This window comes from Spermophilus citellus (genome assembly GCF_964194105.1).
Source record: "Spermophilus citellus genome assembly, chromosome: 15".
NCBI lineage: Eukaryota > Metazoa > Chordata > Mammalia > Rodentia > Sciuridae > Spermophilus > Spermophilus citellus.
Window position 1 is genome coordinate 69,565,044 of NC_138195.1, and position 21,535 is coordinate 69,586,578.

The window sequence follows — 21,535 nt, forward strand, 5'->3', positions numbered from 1 at the left end:
TCTTGTCTCTGAAGACTTCCTGCCTCTGATATTATGTGATAAACAATCTTATACTAGGACACAGGATCTACTACTAAGTAAGCCATTGCAATTGGACAGCTTCAGACCATTAATAAGAAATCTATAAGTCTGATCAGAATATTACATTTCAAATTGGTTCAATATTTTAGTACTACATGCAACATTGATTAGTGAAAACTGGCAATATTAATTCTTTTTTTATGTAATATTGCATTTTTTATACCTTTATATATTTATTTTTATGTGATACGTGCTAGGCAAGTGCTCACTGAACTACAACCGCAGTCCAAGATTAATTCTTGAGTATATTTTGCACATGATATTGTGCTTATAAAGAACAAACTCCACTTACATTGCTGCTCTTTGTCCCTGAAAGAGCCTGCTATAGTCTTCTTTTAGCCCAGATACATAGTGCACTGCTTCAGCCCATACTTTACGTAGCTGTATAATTGGAAGCTGTATTTTGCTATCTTGTACTATAGACAAAAAGATGAGGAAAATGGGAGGTGTTACTTTTGACAATGTTACAGTTCATTTACTACTCTCTGTGATTTCTTGTCCACAAAAACAGCATTTCCACAAATGTTAGAAACAGATATTAGAAAGTATTTCTGCATTTCCACTTCCAAATAAGGTTACTGGGTACCTGCAATACACAAGCCCAGCTCCAAATACAAGGGAAAATAAAAGTGAATGGCATAATCACTACCCTCACAGTTGTAGATTATTCCTATATCTGCCCTATTTTCTTGTTTCTTTCCAATCTAGAATTCTCTTTTATTCTCTCTGCTAATCCAAATTCTTTAATCTTTTCAAGTTCTAAATCGAGTCCTATCTCCTCCACAATCCACTAGTCTTTCCTGTTTCTAAATAATAAATATCATCTTCTGACCATCAACTCAGCTTCAAGAAAGCATACAGAATAAATGGCATATTAATAAGTTATGCAAGACTTTAAAAACTAATATTTTATTATCTCTTGCCCATTCTTTATTCTCTAATAAAAGGAACTAGGGTTCTTAAAGAATTGCTTTAAGAATGGAGCAGAAAACATATAAGATGAACCTAGAAAGCAGTGCCAGAATATAAGGAAGTACTAAAGAAATGAAAATAAATAAATAAAACAAATAAAAAAAAAAAACACAATTCATTGATGGGGGCATGTAAAATAGGTAGAAGAGCCAGTGAGAAAAGTCCTTAATGTCCTTAGATAGAACAGTTTAAGGAACAAATAAACTAGTATTAGATTATAATTCAAAGTATAAAATAATTATCCATGAGCTGAAATCAACAGAAAAAAATCACTGAATAAATTAATATATGGGAGAGAAGATATAAATCTCCCATGTAGAAGAATTTCTTTTTAAAAAAATATTTATTCTCAAATTTTAGATGGACACAATATCTCCATTTTACATTTATGTGGTGCTGAGGATCAAACGCAGTGCCCCATGCATGCTAGGCGAGCACTCTACCACTGAGCCACAACCCCAGCCCCATGTAGAAGAATTTCAAATGAATTATGTAGATTCTCTTCCCTGAAGGAGTGTAGCTTAACTTCCTAGTCCTTATGTGTGGTTTTACACAGTGACTTCCTTTTAAAGAATAGAGTACATAAGGGAGAGAGGGAAAATTAACTGTTACTTGGAGAGAACTTAAAAACATTACTTCAGCCAGGTGATAAGGTCAATACAAATAGTAATAAAACATGTACTATGATAGTATGTACTTAACATGCAATAAAAATGTCACTTTACTTCTATGATCTTTCTCTCAAAAACACCAAAATCAGGCTGGAGATATAGCTCAGTTGGAAGAATACTTGCCTTGCATGCACAAGGCCCTGGGTTCAATCCCCAGCACCACAAACACACACACACACACACACACACACACACACACACACACACACAAAATCTCAGACTAAATCATAAGGAAAAAAAAAGAAATTCTAACATATCAGAATTCTATAAAAGACTTGATCAATCCTCCTCAAAACTGTCAAAGTCATCAAAATTAAAGGAAATTCTGAGAAACTAACACAGCCGATAGAAGCTTGAGAAGATACAACTAAATGTAATGTGTAGCCTCACTGGATCTTAGAACAGTAAAAATACATAAGGTAAAAATTAAGAAAATCTAAATAATATTACTTAATAATAACCCATTGGTTCAAAATTGTACCAAATGTGCCATACTACTATGTTAATAACAGGAGAACTGTATGTATAAGGAAGGGCAGTTACATGAGAACTCTATTATCTACTCAATTTTTTATAAATCTGGTTCTAATAAGTCTTTCGGCAAAAAATGTTTCGGCAGGGAGGCAGGCAGGAAATAAAATTTCATAGAAAATAAAAACTCATATATAAGGAAGGAACAGTTCAAAAGTAGATTTAATTCAGTTTCATTTTCTTATCTGTGAGAGCCCTGTCGTCCTAAATGAGGAATCAGGTAGTGATTTAAAATCTACCTTTTCACTTTCCAAACTACATAAATCTATTTTTTACCACATATAGAAACCTCAATTATGAGAGATACAAAACAAAAACACTAAAAACACCATTTTTACTAATCATGTTGAGAATCAATACTGTTATTTCAGGATTAAAGGTTAGCCACAAAATGGACGATACTTACCAATATAATTTACACAATCTGATAAACTTCTGGAAGCAAATGGCCCTTCATATACAGTCTTACTTTTATCAAACAAATAAACCATATAGCTATCACAGCCTCTCTGAAAAAGAAACAAACAATTAAAATTATTCTTGAAAATCCTAGCCTTTCTAAATATTTTAGTACCAGATTTCTTACTTTGAAATGCAAATGAACAAAGTCAATGTATATTGAGCTACATTTTATAGACTTAAGGTCTAAACCTAGAGACGGGGGAAAAGTGCGAAAATGAAAATGATCAGCATCCCAAAAGAATAAAATGAAAAGGCAAATTTCCATAAAATGAAAATTCTATTTAGTAATCAAAAGGAATGAAGTACTAATACATGCTACAACATAGATGAACCTTAAAAATATAATTCTAAATTAAAGAATTTAGACATAAGAGACTATATTTTATGATTCTGCTTAAATGTAATGTTCAGAAAAGGTAGATCTATGGAGATAGAAAGTGGATTAGTGGCCAAAGGGAGATTAACAATTAACGGACACGATGGATCTGTTGAGATGGAAATGTTTTTAAACTAATTTAAATTTATTTTAAAAATCACTGAGTTGTATATTTGAAATGGGTGAATTACACGATATGTAAAATATGCCTATATAATGCCATAAAAAGAAAAAAAAGTCATGACACAATCATATTTACCACCCACCTATCCTCTGGCAGGATCTATGAGACTGCTAGTCTAATTTCAAGGTCCTAGGCTTCAAATACAAGAAGGAAAAGAAAGTAGGAGATAACTGGCACCAAAGAAAAAGTCTTACAAAGTTCAAAACAATAAATATATCATTTATACCTTGTTTTCCTTGCAAAACAATTATAAGAGTCACCAGTAAGGCAACACTTAAAAAATTATACAAGATGTATAACATTCCCCAAGGAATCCCAATTATGTATCAAATCAGTCATAGAGCATGCAATTCCTCGGTACAGATTTCTTATCTTATCACACTCTAGAATTCTGTTACAATCCTTTCTATAGCACAGTAGGGTAACTATAGTCTACAACAACTGATTATACGTTTCAAAACAACTAAAGTAAGAACTTGAAGGGTGTGAACACATATAAATGATGATATTTGAGGAGACAGAAATGCTAATTACCTTGATTTGATCTTTATACATTGTATACATGTACTGAATTAATACTATACCCTATAAATAAGTAAAAATATTATACCAATTAAAACAAAAAAGAATTTCTTACAACTCCATCTAGAACACATTGAGAGGCTGGTTTCCGAGGATCTAGAGAAATTCCTGTTTCTGAAAGAAGTTCTTGAGAACCAGTATTTATTCCAGTTTCACGCTCAATTCGAGACTGTAGCGAATGAAGACTTTCATCAGGTGGTAACAAAAAAGAAATGATCTTTGCAGAAGTCATATTTAGGATGTGTACTATCTGTATAATAAGGAAAAAAAGGTACACCCATTGATCATTTTCTTTGTAAATGATTCAGTGCAAGATATTAAGAAGGGAATGTGAACAAAAGGCATTATTCATTCTCCAAAGTGAGATTAGCTGTAATTATAAAAATGGACAGAGTTTAGAGGGCTGGGGTTGTGGCTTAGTGGTAGAGTGCATGCGTAGCATGTCCGAGGCACTGGGTTTGTTCCTCAGCACCGCATAAAAATAAATAAATAAAATAAAGGTCTTGGTCCCACTGCAACTGAAAAAAAAAAGAGTTTACCTTTCTACTATAATAGATGTTAGTTCCAACAAATAAAATTTCAGTTTTAAGGCTGCACAACATCAAGTAATAAAATCTCTAATTAAAAATAAAATGATACTTATTTGAGAAATATTATCACAGACCTAGAAGGAAACAATCTCATATATGAAGTGCCTAACTTACATCAACCACAGAGTTAAGTGCTTTCACATAACAACCCCAATTAATTAAATCTCAATTTCTATCTTAGCAGAGAGGGCTCTAAGAAGTTAAATAGTTTGTTAGGGATCATACAGCTGATAACTGGTAGAGCTTGAATCTGAAATTTTTACTACCTCATGTTGCCTCAAGAAATAATCATCTGGTAGAAGAGATAAGCTACTTTTTCAACAGGAAAAAAAGTGTTGTTACCCTCGAAAGGCAATCAAATCCCTGAGCAGTGACCTACCTAACGGCTCATAGTTGGATAAGAAAACAGTCTTATTACTCTCACATAAAGTCCCAGTGATGGTAGCCTCATATAGGCAAGTCAGGCAGGGCTCTATATAGGTATTTCCAGGTAAGCAAGGACAGTCACAGAGTTGGAGGTCAGTCTTTTGAACACAATACTTCTTTTCCTTCCACTAACCTTAGATAAGCCATACAAAATTAATACTTGTTTCTTGATTCCTTACATTGATTAGTATATGCAAATGATTAAAAGTATCTCTGCTGGAAATCCTTGCTACAAAAGTAAAGCATTAGGGTTGGAGATGTGGCCCAGTGTTAGAGTGCCTGCCTGGCATGCTTGAGGACCTGGATTTGATTCCCAGCACAGGGTTGGGGCAGGTCGGGTAGATAAAAAGGCTTCCTTTCTTCTTCTTTCCTCTTAAAATACAAGGAGCCATGGGTATAGTTCAGTGACAAAAGTACATGCCTGGCATGAGTAAGGCTTCAAGTTCAATCCCCAGCACACATAAACCCCTGCCCAACCTACACACAGATTATATTGACAGCTGGGCATGTAGATTCACAGGAGCGCACTTACCTAGCATGTGCAAGGCCCTGAGTTTGATCCCTAGTACTGAAAAAAATATTATAATTGACATTTTTCAAACACACTAAATTGTAGATAACAGTATCATAATCCCACTCCAAAGCCTGGGAATGCCTTGTCTGGTTTCAACCATCACTTACACAGAATCAATTTTATTTCATCTATATGCCCCCTCATAGACCCCTCTCCTGAAGTATATATTTTTTCTGTCTTTTAAATTCTTGATTTTGTGGCAATTTAATTTTTGATATGTAAAAATTATATATAAGATACACAATGTGATATTTTGATATACATTATGAAATGACCACATTTCAGCTAATTAACATATCTACTACTTCTCCATAGTTACCATTTTTATACCCTTTGACTAACATCACCACATTCCCTTCTGCCATCAGCCCCTGGTAACTATCATCCTATTCTCTGCTTCTATGAGTCTGACTTTTATTTATTTTTTAAAATTTTGGCCAGGTGGTTCATTGACAGGGACCAACTACAACCAGGACTAGGACCAGGACTGTACTTTCCACAAAACCTCCCTAAGGATGAAGGAGTGGGAGACATGACATCTCTACCATGCACCCATGTTGGGCAGCTGGCAACACTCCAAGTTTGACTCATTTAGATTCCACATGTAATTGAGATCATGCATTATCTCTTTTTGTGTATTTCACTTAGCACAAGGTCTTCCAAGTTTATCAATTGTCCTAAATGACAGGATTTTCTTTTCTATTAAAGCTGAATAATATTCCATTGTGTATATACCATATTTTCCCTATCCACTCATCTTTTGAAGGACATTTAGGTTGTTTCTGTATCTTGGCTATTGTGAATAATGTTTGCAGTGTACACAGATGTTCAGATCTCTTCATAATCCTTTTTCATTTCCTCTTGATATCCAGAAGTAGGAATACTAGATCATATGATAGTTTTATTTTTAATTTTTTGGAAAGCTTTCATACTGTCTCCCATAATGTCAGTATAATTTATATTCCCATCAGTGTACAAGGGTTATCTTTCACCACATCTTTGCCAACACTTGCTACCTGTTAGATTTGGATTTGGAATGTCCCCCAAAGGCTCATGTGTTAAAGGCACGGTTTCCAATAAAACAATGTTCAAGGTAGGGCATTGGGGAAGTGATTAGATCATGGGGGCTCAAATCTCATAATGGACTAATCTATCAATAGATTCATAGCTGAATGAACTATTGGGGTTAGTGTAAACTCTAGGAGGTAGAACCTACTTGAAGGGAGTGGGTCCTTGGGGGTGTGCCTTGGGGATTATATCTTGTTTTGGGCCTTTTCCTCCCCCAACTTCCTGGCCACTATGATGAGAATTTACTCCACCATGCTTTCTCCACCATGATGCTTGGACTCACCACAGGCCCACAGCTGACCCTGGATTAAAACCTCTGAAACCATAAGCCAAATTAAATCTTTGTTCCTTTAAGTTATTTTTCATAGGTATTCTGCCACAGCAAGAGAAAGCTAATATACTACCATTTGTCTTTTTTATAATAGCCATCCTAATAGGAGCAACGTGACATCTCATTATAGTTTTTTTTTTTTTTTTTGGAGGGGGGAGGGATTGGTTTTCTTGTGGCATAGGGGATTGAACCCAGGGCCTTGAACATGGTAGACAAGTATAAAACCACTGAGCTACATTCCCAGCCCAAAATGCATTTCCCTAATAATTAGCATTGTTGAGCACCTTTTCAAATCCTGTTGACCATCAGAATTTCTTCTTCTAACAAGTGTCTATTTAGCTCATTTATCCATTTTTTAATCAGGTTATTTGTAATTGGCATATTCAGTTGTATAGGTCCCTTGCCAAATTTAGGTATTAGCCCCATATCAGACAAGTTTTGCAAATATTTTTTCCTATTTTAAAAGTTGCCTTTCCATTTTATTTAATATTTCTTTTGTTGTGCAGAATTTTTTAAATTTGAAGGGCATTATTATTTCTATTTACAAATCCTGACACTGATGCTTAAGTAAGTGGTGCTAAAGAAATAACAAACTGCTTTTATAACCTAAAACTGATCTTTTAAATGTAAATTCCAAATGTCATAACAAAATTGTCAATATTTCTCTTAGCATAACATTAAGAGACTTTCCTTTAATATATAATAAACTTTAATGTTTTAAAATTAATTATCTCTTGCTTATTCTTTAAAATCAGCCCTATTATTATATTTAGGAAGTGTCCCTGAAACCTTCTGTATTATCATGAATAGTACTCAATACTTACACTGCACAACTTCACAATAATATTGATCCTTTGAAGATATTACTATTCTCCAAATAAAGAGAAAGTAAATACCTGCTCAGATTCATAGACAGGTAAGTAGTGGTGATGCAAACATAACTAAAGTCTATAGGCGCACAAACCCCATAATGAGAAATCTTTCTCCATGCTCTATGACAAACATGCTCACAGACAAGTAGGAATGATGCCATAATTACTATCACAAATCTAAAAAAGGAAAATGAGTGGTACACAACCAAAACTTTCAAAGGCAACATAAAGCTAAAGGCCTCACCAAGCCAAGCTTTGTTAACACACTGAGGAATGAAACCAAATCAAGAAGCCAGCTATTTTTTCAGTGTTAATCAAGAATGACATGAACATGCCCTCAAATTCACATTTAATCAAGTATTCCAAGATTAGATTAAAACCTTACATGAATATGAATTCTCATTTTAATGTTAGAAAGCCCGTATACTATTGGCACTCAATACATACAGAAAGACTGCAGATGAGGGTTGTTTCTGGGTATACAATATAAAAGATCTACACTGGGGCTGGGGTTGTAGCTCAGAGGTACAGCACTCGCCTAGCATGCATGAGGCTCTGGGTTCAATCCTCAGCACCACATAAAAATAAAGACATTGAAAAAAAAAGAGATCTACACCTCTCATTCATATCAATGAATAATTACTGAGAACCTGATACATACCTGTAACAGAATGCCAGGATAGAAATGGAGTCAGGTTAGGGTGAGTGATTGTTAATAAAAGTAGTAAAACCAACAAAGCATTGAAGAAAATCTAAGTGGAGAAGCATAAGTAGAAGATAAGAAATAATTAAAGAATATATAAAATAGGATTAAGTGACAAACTGTGTTGCAGAGACCATTGGGGGGAAAAAAAAAGCAAGTTTAAGATATGCCTGTGTAGGTAAGGACATGTGTACAGACGGAGATCATATTGTAGAGAATAACATTCATCAAAGTACAAAAATACACAAGGGGTTTGATGGCATGACTCAGTGACCAGTGACTACCTCTGAGTGAGGTAAAGGTTGAGAAAATCAGGAAAAGACACATACTTGATTGGGGTGAACCTACATTAGGAAGCCCCAAAAAACCCAGGAAGATCAGTTTAGATATGTCTTAGTAAGCAAAAACAATTATTTTGATTTCACGGATAGAAGAATATAAAAGCATTTTCAGAAGATGAGGGGTAGTTCATGTGGGATAGACTACAGGATGGAGAGTAAATATAAAGAATTAAAAGCCAGGAAGGAACCTCCCCCACCAAACCAAATCCAGTAGAATTAAACCTAAATGAATGAAGTAATAAATGACACCAATTCAGGAATGGAAAAATCCAAAAGAAATTTCAAAGGAATAATCAGCAAAGGCGACTTAGATGCAAACTGAAAAATCTTGCTAAAGAAATGAAGCATCAGCTCTAAGAACATAATTTGCCTTTTCAAATAAATATCAGGAAAATAGTAATAAAATATATTTATGTTCATTTTTCCAAGTAAACTTGTTAACTTCATAGTAGGTTATATGAAATACACCCCTTAAAACTAACCTTCAAATTCAGAATGTGATCCATTAATAGGAAACATCTTGGTTGCTTCAAAGTAAGATCAATGGGTCCCCCTCTCTGCTGTGGGTCCCAATTCAACATCAACTGTAGCCAGTTTTCCATGGGCTCCACTATTAAACTAGAAAATATACAAAATATGATGAACATCATTATTTTCCACTTTTTTTTTTAGTATTACTAAAAAAATAATTTAGTAGGTTGTCTATTTCCTTTCTTATCACTTATCCATACCATTCTATATCTTACTTTCAAATAAGTCACAAAATTGCAGGGGATATACTTTCTAATCTATCTCACAGAGGACTTAATAAAATAGTGATAATAAAGATGTACAGAGACTTCCTTGATCAACATCTTTGGCATATCCTAGATCCCCAAACCCACATATGTAAATTTGTTATTGGCAGATTCAACAGATGAGTCCGATTCTACTCTCCAGTGACCATTTACTTCTTAATCCCTAGGATCTTCTCAGCATTTAAACCAATCAAATTGAATGGCAATAATTCTCAGTTCCCCTACAACTATGTTGTCGATTACTATTTATTTAAAATTCAGTTCTTCAATCATATTAGCCATCTTTCTTTTTCTTCTTCTTCTTCTTTTTTTTTTTTTGGTAGTACTGGAAATCAAATCCAGGGCCTCATGCATGCTAAAAAAGTACTCTTAACACTGAGCTCTACTCCCACAACCCCTAGCCATCTTGCAAGTGCTCAAAAGCTTAATAAGCCTCACGTGGCTAAAACTAATATGGAATATTTACCATGACAGAAAGTTCTACTGGATAACACTACTTGAAACAAACAACTACACTACTGTTCTTTTACAACCCTGGAGAAACTGAGGCAAACCTCCTCAAATAAAGTACACTTACCTACAAAGGCTATTTGGTTGAGGTAAATGGCTACTAAATCGAACTTCCCCTGTCATCTCTTCACATGCAAATATACACTTTGAATCCTTCTTCTTAATCTTCTCATGCCTATAAAAACAAAAGATACCTCAGCTGACAACCTGACTCTCTTACTATTTCTTGCCACTTATTTTACTTAATTCTGCATTTAAAAAGCAACGATACCAATAACAAAAGTGGGAAACAAAAGGAAACAACCAAAAAATTTCCATTCCCATAAAATATGACAAAGTTCTCATCCATGTCTTACCAGGTAAATGGCTGCAGATGATGCAAAAAAGGCCTATATCCAGCAATACATTCAAACACCATGGTCCCAAAGCTCCAATAATCAACAGTGGCTGTATAAGGCTTATTCTCAAAGAGCTCTGGGGCCTTAAAAAGAGAAAATGCTTTAAATGCCAAAACTGTAAGGGGAAGTTATTTTTGTACTTCTGTATTCATGACCTTCAGAAATAAGAATAAGAATTTTATACATTTAAATTCAAAGATATAGTACATATCTCACCAGATACTGCAGTGTTCCCACAAAAGATGTACATAGACTTCCTTGATCAACATCTTTGGCATATCCTAGATCAATTATTTTATGTATAACCTGAAAAAGAAAATGGTTGAAATATTTGAAAGGGAAAGACAATAATATCCTTAGGCTGTGGGGACGGTGGTGGTAATGACCTTGCAATCTGAAATAATACAAATATATTTTAGTTCTGAGCTCCACCACTTAACTAGCCATGTGATCTTGATCAAGTTATTTAACTTCTCAGTTTCCTATATAATTAGATTCTAACTGGCTCTATTTCACAGATTTATTAGGACTTAATAAAATAGTCATAATAAAAAACTTAATACAGGGCTGGGGTTGTGGCTCAGTGACAGAGCACTTGCCTCGCATGTATGAGGCACTGGGTATCAATCTTCAGCATCACTTAAAAATAAATAAACAAAATAAAGATATTGTGCCCATGTATAACTAAAAATAAAAAAATCAATAAAATTAAAAATTAATACAGTGCCTGATACATAGTGAAAAATTAAATACAGATTGGCTAATAATTTTTATTTTGGCATGTTAAGAATAAGATTTGTCCATTAAGCAAAAATAAGGGTGATTTCCAAACTTGAAGAAGCATCACATGACTGTAGAGTACCTTAAATGTAACTCAACACCTACCTAAATTCAAAAATGTCCTTAAGTTTTTAGCTACAACAAAACAAAACAAAACCACAGAGATAATTAAGCATACATGAAAGGCTCCTATGAGAAGAAGTATAATCAAAGTTCCATCAATGGACCAATTGTGATCTACATATATTAACATAATCCAATGCAAGGTTAATAAGGCCAGGTGAAGTCATTTGAGTACCTATGATTTCTAACTTTTTGATGTTCCTTTTGTAATGCAGAAAAAAATTAAGAGAAGAGAAAAATGTTTAAAATATCAAGGTCAGTAGAGGAGGGAAAATCATGATGCTGAACAGTAGAGTAAGAGTCAGAAAAAATGCAGTAAAATAAAGTGTTGTAGAAATATAAAAAAAAAGTAAAGTAATTACATCATAAAATATCCATTGAAATAATTCATAAATTGTAAAATTCTGCTGAAAACGTGAGAGATGTAACAATTGGTTTATTTTGTGTTAAATATGTCCTGGTGTGAAAGTATTTAACACAAGAATAATATTTTCTATACCTATCAGTAAGACAGAAAGATAAAGTTCCTTTCTTTGCTTTTTTTTTTTAAAGTCATATATTTTTTGTTTGTTTAAAGACTTTTTTTATTTTAGAGACTATTTAAACTTCTGCATGGCTGACATTTGAAAGAATTAGCTGAATGTAATTATTTGTCTAATTGAGGGGTACTTTTTAATAGAATATGACAAAGAATTGTGGCTAGAACATTTCTGATATGGATACTTTAGAGTTTGTATAAAATTGATGTGGGCCAGGTGTGGTGGTAACATGCCTGTAATCCCAGTGGCTAGGGAGACTAAGGCAGGAGGATCAGGAGTTCAAAGCCAACCTCAGCAATTTAGCAAGGCCCTAAGCAACTTAGTGAGACCCTGTCTCTAAATAAAAAATAAAAAGGGCTGGGGATGTGGCTCAGAGGTTAGAAAACTCCTGGGTTCAATCCCTGGAACAAAAAAAAAAAAGAAAAATATGAGTGCTCTCATCATCAGTCATAAATGCATACTCAAGGCATTCTTTTTATGTGAGAGCAGTACTGTTGCCATCCCCATGGAGTTTCCTTTGTTTACACGTATAAAGAAAAGAGCAGGTATTTTTACCAGTCTTTTTGGTTAGATATATTAACTTATTTCAATATCTTAAGAACAACAAGGAAATTTGTAATCAACATTTCTCCTCTTATAATTTTCTGATTTCTAATCACAAATGTAATTTATATATGAAACCGTGAACCCCTTTATTATGTATAATTATAAATCACCAATGAAATAAATAAATTAAAAGTCAGCTACATACAAAATTGTAATTTATAGCAACAAATTTTTTTGAAGAAATTAAAGATTTCTTTTAAATGCTTGTTTGGACATCCAAAAACTACAGAAAAAAAATAATAAATAAAAGCCAAAATTAAAAAAAAAAAATAAGGCCAGGTGAAGTGGTGCATGCTTCTAATCCCAGTGATTAGTGAGGCTGAGGCAGGAGGACTGCAAGTTTGAGGCCAGACTCAGCAACTTAGCAAGGCTCTAAGTAACTAAGCAAGACCCCATATCAAAGAAAAAAAAAAAAAAAAAAAAGGCAAGTACCAAAAACAAACAAATAAACAAAAAACCAATGCAAGGTTCATATTCATAGCTTTAAGTCTTTACGGGAATGTAATTTGGATGCTTGAAACAAGAAAACTGTTCAAATTATTCTGAGGAACATGAAACATTTTAGGAGTCAATACACAATTTCTGGATCTTCTCAAAATGACTCATTTAAGAATCTGGGAAATCAAGGTTTTACTTTTTTCTTTGATTCTTTTTTTTTTTTTTTTAGTTTTAAAATTTAAATACAGAATTTAGGATCTGTGGAAAGGAGATGAGTTTTTTTAAAAATAATTATTTTTTTTTCTTAAAGTAAAGCAGACTAGGATGTATATATATGTGTTTTGGATGTGCTTCTCAAGAATAAAATAGTGATGAGAATTAACAAATTTTACAGTCTCTACCAACTATCTCTGCTAGAAAAACAGGTATCAACAAGACAGGTATCAACCCTTCTTTGAAACCATTGTTTAACAGAGGAGGAAAAAAAAAAGAACCACAAAACTACAGTTTAGTGTGGTAAGGACTGAAATAGTAAAAGTATAGAGTGCTATGGGTAAACAGCAAGGACACTAAAGTTCAAAGACTAACTACATAAGGGAGACTGTATGCAAATCATGGAACATTTCTTCAGGTTTCACCTACCTTTCCACCAACATCCTGAAGAACTATATTTTCAGGTTTTAGATCTCGATGTATAATTTTGTTTTCATGCAAATATCGGATCCCAGACCCTAAATAAAGTTTAGAATATATTTTAAAGTAAGAGAAAATACTGAGTTAAAAAAAAAAAAAACTTCACACAGCTCTGATCTGATGTTCAAAATTATATGCACCATCATAGTTGTATCAGAGCACTTCAGATTTTTTTCACAGAAAATACAGACACATTAAACAAATGATTTAATCATAATAAATTATAATATGTGCTCATTTAACTTATTAAAATTAACATTAAAAGAAATGAAATAATAAATTGAGAAAATTCCTACAACCTGCATGGCCCTTTCTCCCACCTAAGTCACCCTTTTCACCTAGACTTTGGTCTCCATGGCCTAGGAAAAGAAGCAAAACCAAAACATATAGAAAACTTAATCTTGGCTTTTGTACTTCCTCTAATAGCATAGGTACTATTATTTTAGGGATTTTTCAGGCGTAATTCTGATTAAACAGAGAATTTCAATCTAAGACTAACTTGAGGATATATAGTTCCCAAAGAGTTGCAATTCCACTGTGAACAAAATTACTATGTCAATTGGGAATGGAGGCAGTAAAATTGAATAAGGTCATTTCACACAATATTTTCTCAGCAATTAGAACATCTATGAGCCAAGAAAAGATTCTTAGATAAAACAATAGTAATAAAATATCCTAGTTTTAATTTAGTACTAATAGTAACAGTTTTTTGACAAATTCTTATAGACATTAAAAAGCCATATGTTTTGTATAGTGTATCAGCAATTCTTAATTCCAAATCAGTATACATAATCTTTTATGGACCCAGAGGTACTAAATTACAATGATATTTTAATATTGATTACATACCTATATCACTCAGTAAAGAAAGTATTTGGCTTTCTTTAAGTCCACAACAATTTTCTGGTTTGTTGAGTAGCTTTAAAAAAAAAAAAAGTCTAAAATTGTGTACTGCAAATTGCTGGGCAACAACAGCAACACATATTAGTCAACATACTCTGAAGAGAATATTGAAATGAGAAAATAAGACATGATAAAGAAAGTGAAAGAAGGGAAAAAAAATCATCAAACATAGTAAGGATATGTTTCATTTATGTGGACAAGGCTCATTAAAGTAAAGATAAAGGGCCAAAAGTATGTAAAATTGAAAAAGGTTGACAAATGTCTCTCTCTCTCATATATATATATATATATATATATATATATATACACACATACATACACATACATACATACACACACACACACACACACACACATTCTCCCATGAGAGTGTGTGTCTGTGTATATATATGTATGTATATTATACACACACACACACATATATATATATATATATATATATTCATAAGGACATATTTAAAATGAGATAGGAAATAAAGATTGTAATAGAAAAAATATTTTTATAAGCACCTTAAACATTTAACACTAACACTATTGACATAGTCTCATCTTGCAAACAACAACAAAAATTCATGTTCTATAAAGTTCATTGGACTAGACAAAGGGGAATGAAAGGAAGGGAGAGGGGATAGGCATAGTAAAGACAGTAGAATGAATCAGACATAACCTTTCTATGTTCATATGAATACATGACCAGTGTAACTCCATATCATCTTCAAACACAAGAATGGAATCCTAATTAGAATAAGTTATACTCCATTTATGTATGTCAAAATATACTCTACTGTTATGTATAAAAACAACAAATAAAAAAATCCATGTTCTAAACCTAGAGTGAGCAAATATTTTCTGTAAAGGGACAGATAGTAAGCACTTTACTCGTTGCAAGCCATATGGTTTCTGTCACAACTACTTAAAATTCTGCAGCTGCAAGAAAGAAGCCATAGACATGAGCATGGTTCCAATAAATTTTATTTACAAAACAGGTAACAGGCCATAGTTTTCTGTTCCTTATTCTAGATTACCATATTGGATATGATTCAAACAATCCTCAAATTTGTGACTTACAATCTCATCATCTCAAAATATCCATACTACCTTCCGAAGATCTCCTCCAGAACAGTATTCCATTGCTAGAAGAGGTACATCATTTATTAAAAAATTCAATTCCTCGGGAACATCACAGGCCTTTACAACATTGGGATGGTTCAACCTAAAAGAAAGGAAAAATACTAAAATCAAAACAATTTTTCCAATGAATAGGAACTAGATTTGAAGTGGTAATTAGAGATGGGAATGAGATAAGGAAGGAAGACTGGCATTGTTTATAAAATTCTAATTTATGATTTGTGTAATTAAAAATTAGTAATCTTTAGGAGAAAAAATATACATGAAGATACTATCACTGTTATTATTAGATTTATGTGTGTCAAGCAGTAAGCACTTTACATATAATTAATTCATTTGCTTGTCAAAATAATCCTAATAAAAGTAGATGTATTAAAGTTTTATCACACAGAAGAAAAATTGAAGCACATATTGGTTAAGTAATGTAAGATTACATAGCAAGTTCTCAATAAGGATTCAAAATCTGGCAGTTCAGGCTCCAAGGCCTGAAGCTACTCCCAGGCGTGTTAGCTCTCTCTCTCTCCTGCTAGCCCAGAGTAATCCTCGCTGCCCTGCTGGGCGGCTGGAGGCGGGAACCAGGGAGGCGAGCCGTCTCTGACCTAGCAATGTAAAATAAGGTACTGGTTTGTGTGTTTTATTTTGATCTCTTCTAACTAACTTAATGCCTAGAACCTCATTAATGAAACCACTGCGCAGGCCGCGTGGTAGACTCTATCTTGGGACTCTGCAGCAGCAATGATAGTCCCCTATGCACAGTAGCCTGCCTGCACTCAAGAACTTCACACGGGCTATGAAGTTAGCAAACAGACATACACTGCAAGTCACAGAGCTCATCTCTGAACTGATCATCCAATGCCATCGCCTAGCTCCCCCCACCCGATCTGACACCCCATCCCTGAAAGCAACCACCTCCATCTTGGGACCTTCATCACCATCTTTAGTGGGGGCAATTCCCAGTTTGGAACTCCAGCTGGCCAGTTTCTAACTCCCCCCTCTCCCCAGCAGCGGCTAACCTGGCATGGTGAATGCCCAACACAAAACAGTTATCAGCAAGTACAGAGTGCACCCAAAGCACCACACTCAAGAGCCTGGAAGAGAAAGGTCCCTCATTAGGAAGTAGTAAAGGAGAGGGTGAGTGTGATCCAGTTTAGAGACTAACACAGAGACCAGGGACTTGGAGATCTTCAGGTGAGAAAAGAAGAAGGACCAGGTGCTCAATCACATGAGGAGGCCCAAAAAGAGATCCTTGAGGTGCAGTCTCCCTTCAGGGATTGGCAGGTCACACACCCCACTTCCAGGGGTCATCCAACCAGGACCAACCCTCCCACCCTGGTAACCTTCACCATCCTGACAGTGGAGACTCCAGATAACAAAAGACGACCCCCACCTACTAGATGAGAAGGGAAGCAGGAAAGACACTGATCGAAAACCATCCCTGTTTCTTCCTTCAAGATTTTTTTTCTTCTCCCTCTCTATTCTCTTGCTCTCACATCCCCAGTATATGTGAAACCAAGTACTTTGCATGAATTAGGATTTTGAGGACTGGGATGTCTGAATAGTATAAAACAGACGTGTTGTATATTCTTTTGTTTGTTCATTTTCTTTTCTCCCACCAATTTTTACTATTTTAACATTTTTTATTTTTCTTAATATTTATGTGTGTTTGTTTTAGGTACTCTACTGTCTTCTCAATTACTTGTCAACCCAAATTACTTCCTCTCTCTTCTGCTACTAATCTTCCTCTTTAGATTTCTCTTTCACACTTTCTAAGATATAAGAACTCTATATCCTCACCTCCTACCTCCTCAGCATATCATCCTACTCCTCACCCGGTTCTTTGTCCACCATCAGAAACTGTAAACCCTTTTACAAACCTACTGAGTATATTGTAGATAATACTTGAATTCACCATTTCTGTACATTGTGACCAAACTATAAATGTCTTAATAGCAAATATTTACTTTTAGGGTGTATATTGTTTATATTGGGAGCTGTTAACATTGTCCTTCACCTCAAAGGAGAGGTACTGGAACCCTACAGGGGCACTATAAGCCTATAGGGTAAAACAGTAACACCTGGGATCCACAGAAGTAGCAGGAAAGACATACAAGCAATATGAAAAGACAAGGGAAGAAAGTGCCCCAAACAAATCAAGATACCCATTATTAGAATTCATGGCCAGCACAGTAAAAGAAATGACAGAGAAGGAGTTCAGGATGTACATAACTAAAATGTTCTATAAACTAAAGTATGAGTAAATACATGAAGCAAAAGATCATTTATTTTTATTTTTTAGAGAGAGTGAGAGAGGGGAGAGAGAGAGAGAATTTTCAATATTTATTTTTCAGTTCTCGGTGGACACAACATCTTTGTTGGTATGTGGTGCTGAGGATCGAACCCGGGCCATACGCATGCCAGGCGAGCACACTACCGCTTGAGCCACATCCCCAGCCCAAGCAAAAGATCATTTTGACAAAGAGTTACACAAATACAGGAAGCAAAAGATTACTTCAATAGGGAGATAGAGGTTCTAAAAAAAAAAAAAACAAAAACAAAAAAACAGAAATCCTTGAAATGAAAGAAACAATAAACCAAATTAAAGGTTCAACTGAAAGTATCACCAACAGATTAGACCAAATTATTAGACCATAATAACCCTGAATGTTAATGGCCTAAACTCACAAATCAAAAGACACAGACTGGCAGATTGGATTAAAAAAAAAAAAAGACCCGACAACATGCTGTCTACAAGAGATTCATCTCATAGGAAAAGACATCCACAGAACGAAGGTGAAAGGTGGGGGAAAATCATACCACTCACATAGACTGCGGAAGCAAGCAGGGGTTTCCATCCTCATATCAAATAAAGTAGACTTCAAGCCAAAGTTAATCAAAAGGCATACTGCTTAAGGGAACCATTCATTAACAAGCCATAACAATAATAAATTTATATGCCCCAAACAGTGAAGTATCTATGTTAATCAAACTCTTCTCAAATGCAAGAGTCAAACAGACCACAACACAATAATTCTGGGGGACTTTAACATACCTCTTTCACCACTAGATAGATCATCCAAACAAAAGCTTAACAAAAAAACTACAGAACTGAAAAATGAATCAATAACTTAACTGACATATACAGAATATTTCATCTTTCAATGAACGGAAAATACACTTACTTCTCAGCAGCACATGGATTCTTCTCTAAAATAGACCATATACTATGCCACAAAGCAACTCTTAGCAAATATAAAAAAGTAGAGATATTACCCTGCATTCTATCAAATCATAATGTAATGAAATTAGAAATCAATAAAATAAAAACTACTCCATCACCTGAAGACTAAATAATATGCTACTGAATGAACAATGGGTTGCAAAAGACATCAAGGAGGAGATTAAAAAATTCTTAGAGAGAATGAGAACAGATACAATGTATAGAAATCTCTGGGACACAATGAAGGCAGTTCTAAGAGGAAAGTTCATTGCATGGAGTTCATTCCTTAAAAGAAGAAAAAGTCAACAAATAAATTACTTAACTTTACATCTCAAAGCCCTAGAAAAAAAACAAATTAACCAAAAGCAGTAGAAAACAGGAAATAATTAAAATCAGAGCTGAAATCAATGAAATTGAAACAAAAGAAACAAGTGAAAAAATTGACAAAACAAAAAGTCGATTCTTTGGAAAAATAAAATTCACAAATCCTTAGCCATGCTATTGAAGAAGAGACAGAAAACTCAAATTACTAACATACATGATGAAAAAGGAAATATCACAACAGACACTACAGAAATATAGAAGATAATTAGAAATTATTTTGAAAACTTTTATTCCAATAAAATAGAAAACATCTACGACATTAACAAATTTCTTGAGTCATGATTTTCCCAAATTGAATCAGGATGATATGTACAATTTAATCAGATCAATTTCAAGCAATGAAACAGAAGACGCCGTCAGAAGCCTACTGAAAAGCGCGGGAACAGATGGATACACAGATGAGTTCTACAAGACCTTTAAAGAAGAACTAATACCAATACTCTTCAATTTATTTCAGGAACAGAAAAAGAGGGAGCACTTCCAAACTCATTCTATGAGGCCAATATCACCCTGATTCCAAAACTAGACAAAGACATATCAAAGAAAGAAAACTTCAGACTAATATCTCTTATGAACATAGACGTAAAGATTTTCAATAAAATAATGGCAAATCGAACACAAAAAAATATCAAAAAGTAGTGCACCACGATCAAGTGGGGTTCATCCCAGGGATGCAAGGTTGGTTCAACATACAGAAATCAATAAATGTAATTCATCACATCAATAGACCTAAAGATAAGAACCATATGATCAACTCAATAGATGCAGAAAAAGCATTTGACAAAATACAGCACCACTTCATGTTCAGAACTCTAGAAAAACTAAGGATAACAGGAACGTACCTTGACATTGTGAAGCCCCAAACCAACATCATTCTAAATGGAGAAAAATTAAAAACATTCCCTTTAAAAAGTGGAACAAGACAGAGATGCCCTCTTTCACCACTTCTATTTAACATAGTTCTTGAAACACTGGCCAGAGCAATTAGATGCAAGAAATTAAAGGGATTCAGATAAGAAAAGAACTCAAATTAGTACTATTTGCTAACAATTGATTCTATATCTAGAAGACCCAAAAAATTCCACCAGAAAACTTCTAGAAGTAGTAAACGAATTCAGCAAAGTAGCAGGATACAAAATCAACACCCATAAATCAAGGAATTTTTGTATATCAGTGACAAATCTTGTGAAAGGGAAACGAGGAAAACTACCCCATTTACAATAGCCTAAAACAAACAAACAAACAAACAAACAAAAAATCCAAAATACTTGGGACTCAACCTAAGAAAAGAGGTCAAAGACCTCTATAACAAAAACTACAGAATGCTAAAGAAAGAAATTAAAGAAGACCTTAGAAGATGGAAAGATCTCCCTTGTTCTTAGATAGGCAGAATTAATATTGTCAAAATGACCATACTACCAAAAGGATCATACAGATTTAATGTAATTTCAATCTAAATTCCAAAGACATTCCTCATAGAAATAGAAAAAGCAGTCTGAAATTCATCTGGAAAAATAAGAGACCCAGAATACCAAAAGCAATCCTTAGCAAGAAGACTGAAGCAGGTGGCATCATCAGACCAATAGTAACAAAAACAGCATGGTACTGGCACCAAAATAGACTGGTAGACCAATGGTACAGAATAGAGGACACAGAGACTAACCCACGTAATTACAGTTATCTTATATTAGACAAAGGCATCAAAAAACACACATTGGAGAAAAGATAGCCTCTCCAAAAAATGGTGCTGGGAAAACTGGAAATCCATATGCAACAAAATGAAATTAAACCCCTATCTCTCACCATGCACAAAACTGAACTCAAAGTGGATCAAAGACCTAGGAATTAAACCAGATACCTGTGTGTAATAGAAGAAACAGTAGGTCTAAATCTCCATCATATTGAATTAGGCCCCTACTTCCTTAATAAGACTCCTATAGTGCAAGATTTTAAATCAAGAATCAATAAATGGGATGGATTCAAACTAAAAAGCTTCTTTTCAGCAAAAGAAAAAATCAGTGAGGTGAACAGAGAGCCTACAGCTTGGGAGCAAATTTTTACCACTTATACATCAGATCAAGCACTAATCTCTAGGGTATTAAAAAAACTCAAAAAGCTAAACACCAAAATAACAAATAACCAAATTAATAAATGGGCCAAGGAACTGAACAGACACTTCTCAGAATGTGATATACAATCAATCAACAAATTTATGAAAAAATGTTCAACACCTCTAGCTATTAGAGAAACGCAAA

At 34.1% G+C, this 21,535-nt stretch overlaps 1 protein-coding gene across 5 annotated transcripts in view; it reads right to left on the minus strand.

Annotated features, from left to right (window-relative positions):
- CHUK (component of inhibitor of nuclear factor kappa B kinase complex) overlaps positions 1-21,535 on the minus strand; it is a 42,742-nt gene that overhangs the window by 14,744 nt on the left and 6,463 nt on the right. For 4 of the 5 annotated variants that reach the window (XR_014018987.1, XM_081268043.1, XM_081268042.1 and 1 more), the window contains exons 3-12: positions 15,650-15,764; positions 14,498-14,567; positions 13,598-13,686; positions 10,686-10,775; positions 10,428-10,552; positions 10,139-10,246; positions 9,247-9,382; positions 3,915-4,109; positions 2,662-2,764; positions 374-497 (exon numbers count right to left, since the gene is read on the minus strand). Coding sequence is in view for 4 of the 5 variants with exons in the window: in XM_081268043.1 (XP_081124169.1) it covers positions 374-497; positions 2,662-2,764; positions 3,915-4,109; positions 9,247-9,382; positions 10,139-10,246; positions 10,428-10,552; positions 10,686-10,775; positions 13,598-13,686; positions 14,498-14,567; positions 15,650-15,764 (1,155 nt within the window). In the remaining variant the exon portion in view is untranslated. The remainder of the gene's footprint in view (positions 1-373; positions 498-2,661; positions 2,765-3,914; positions 4,110-9,246; positions 9,383-10,138; positions 10,247-10,427; positions 10,553-10,685; positions 10,776-13,597; positions 13,687-14,497; positions 14,568-15,649; positions 15,765-21,535) is intronic. The other variant, XM_081268045.1, reaches the window with a different exon arrangement.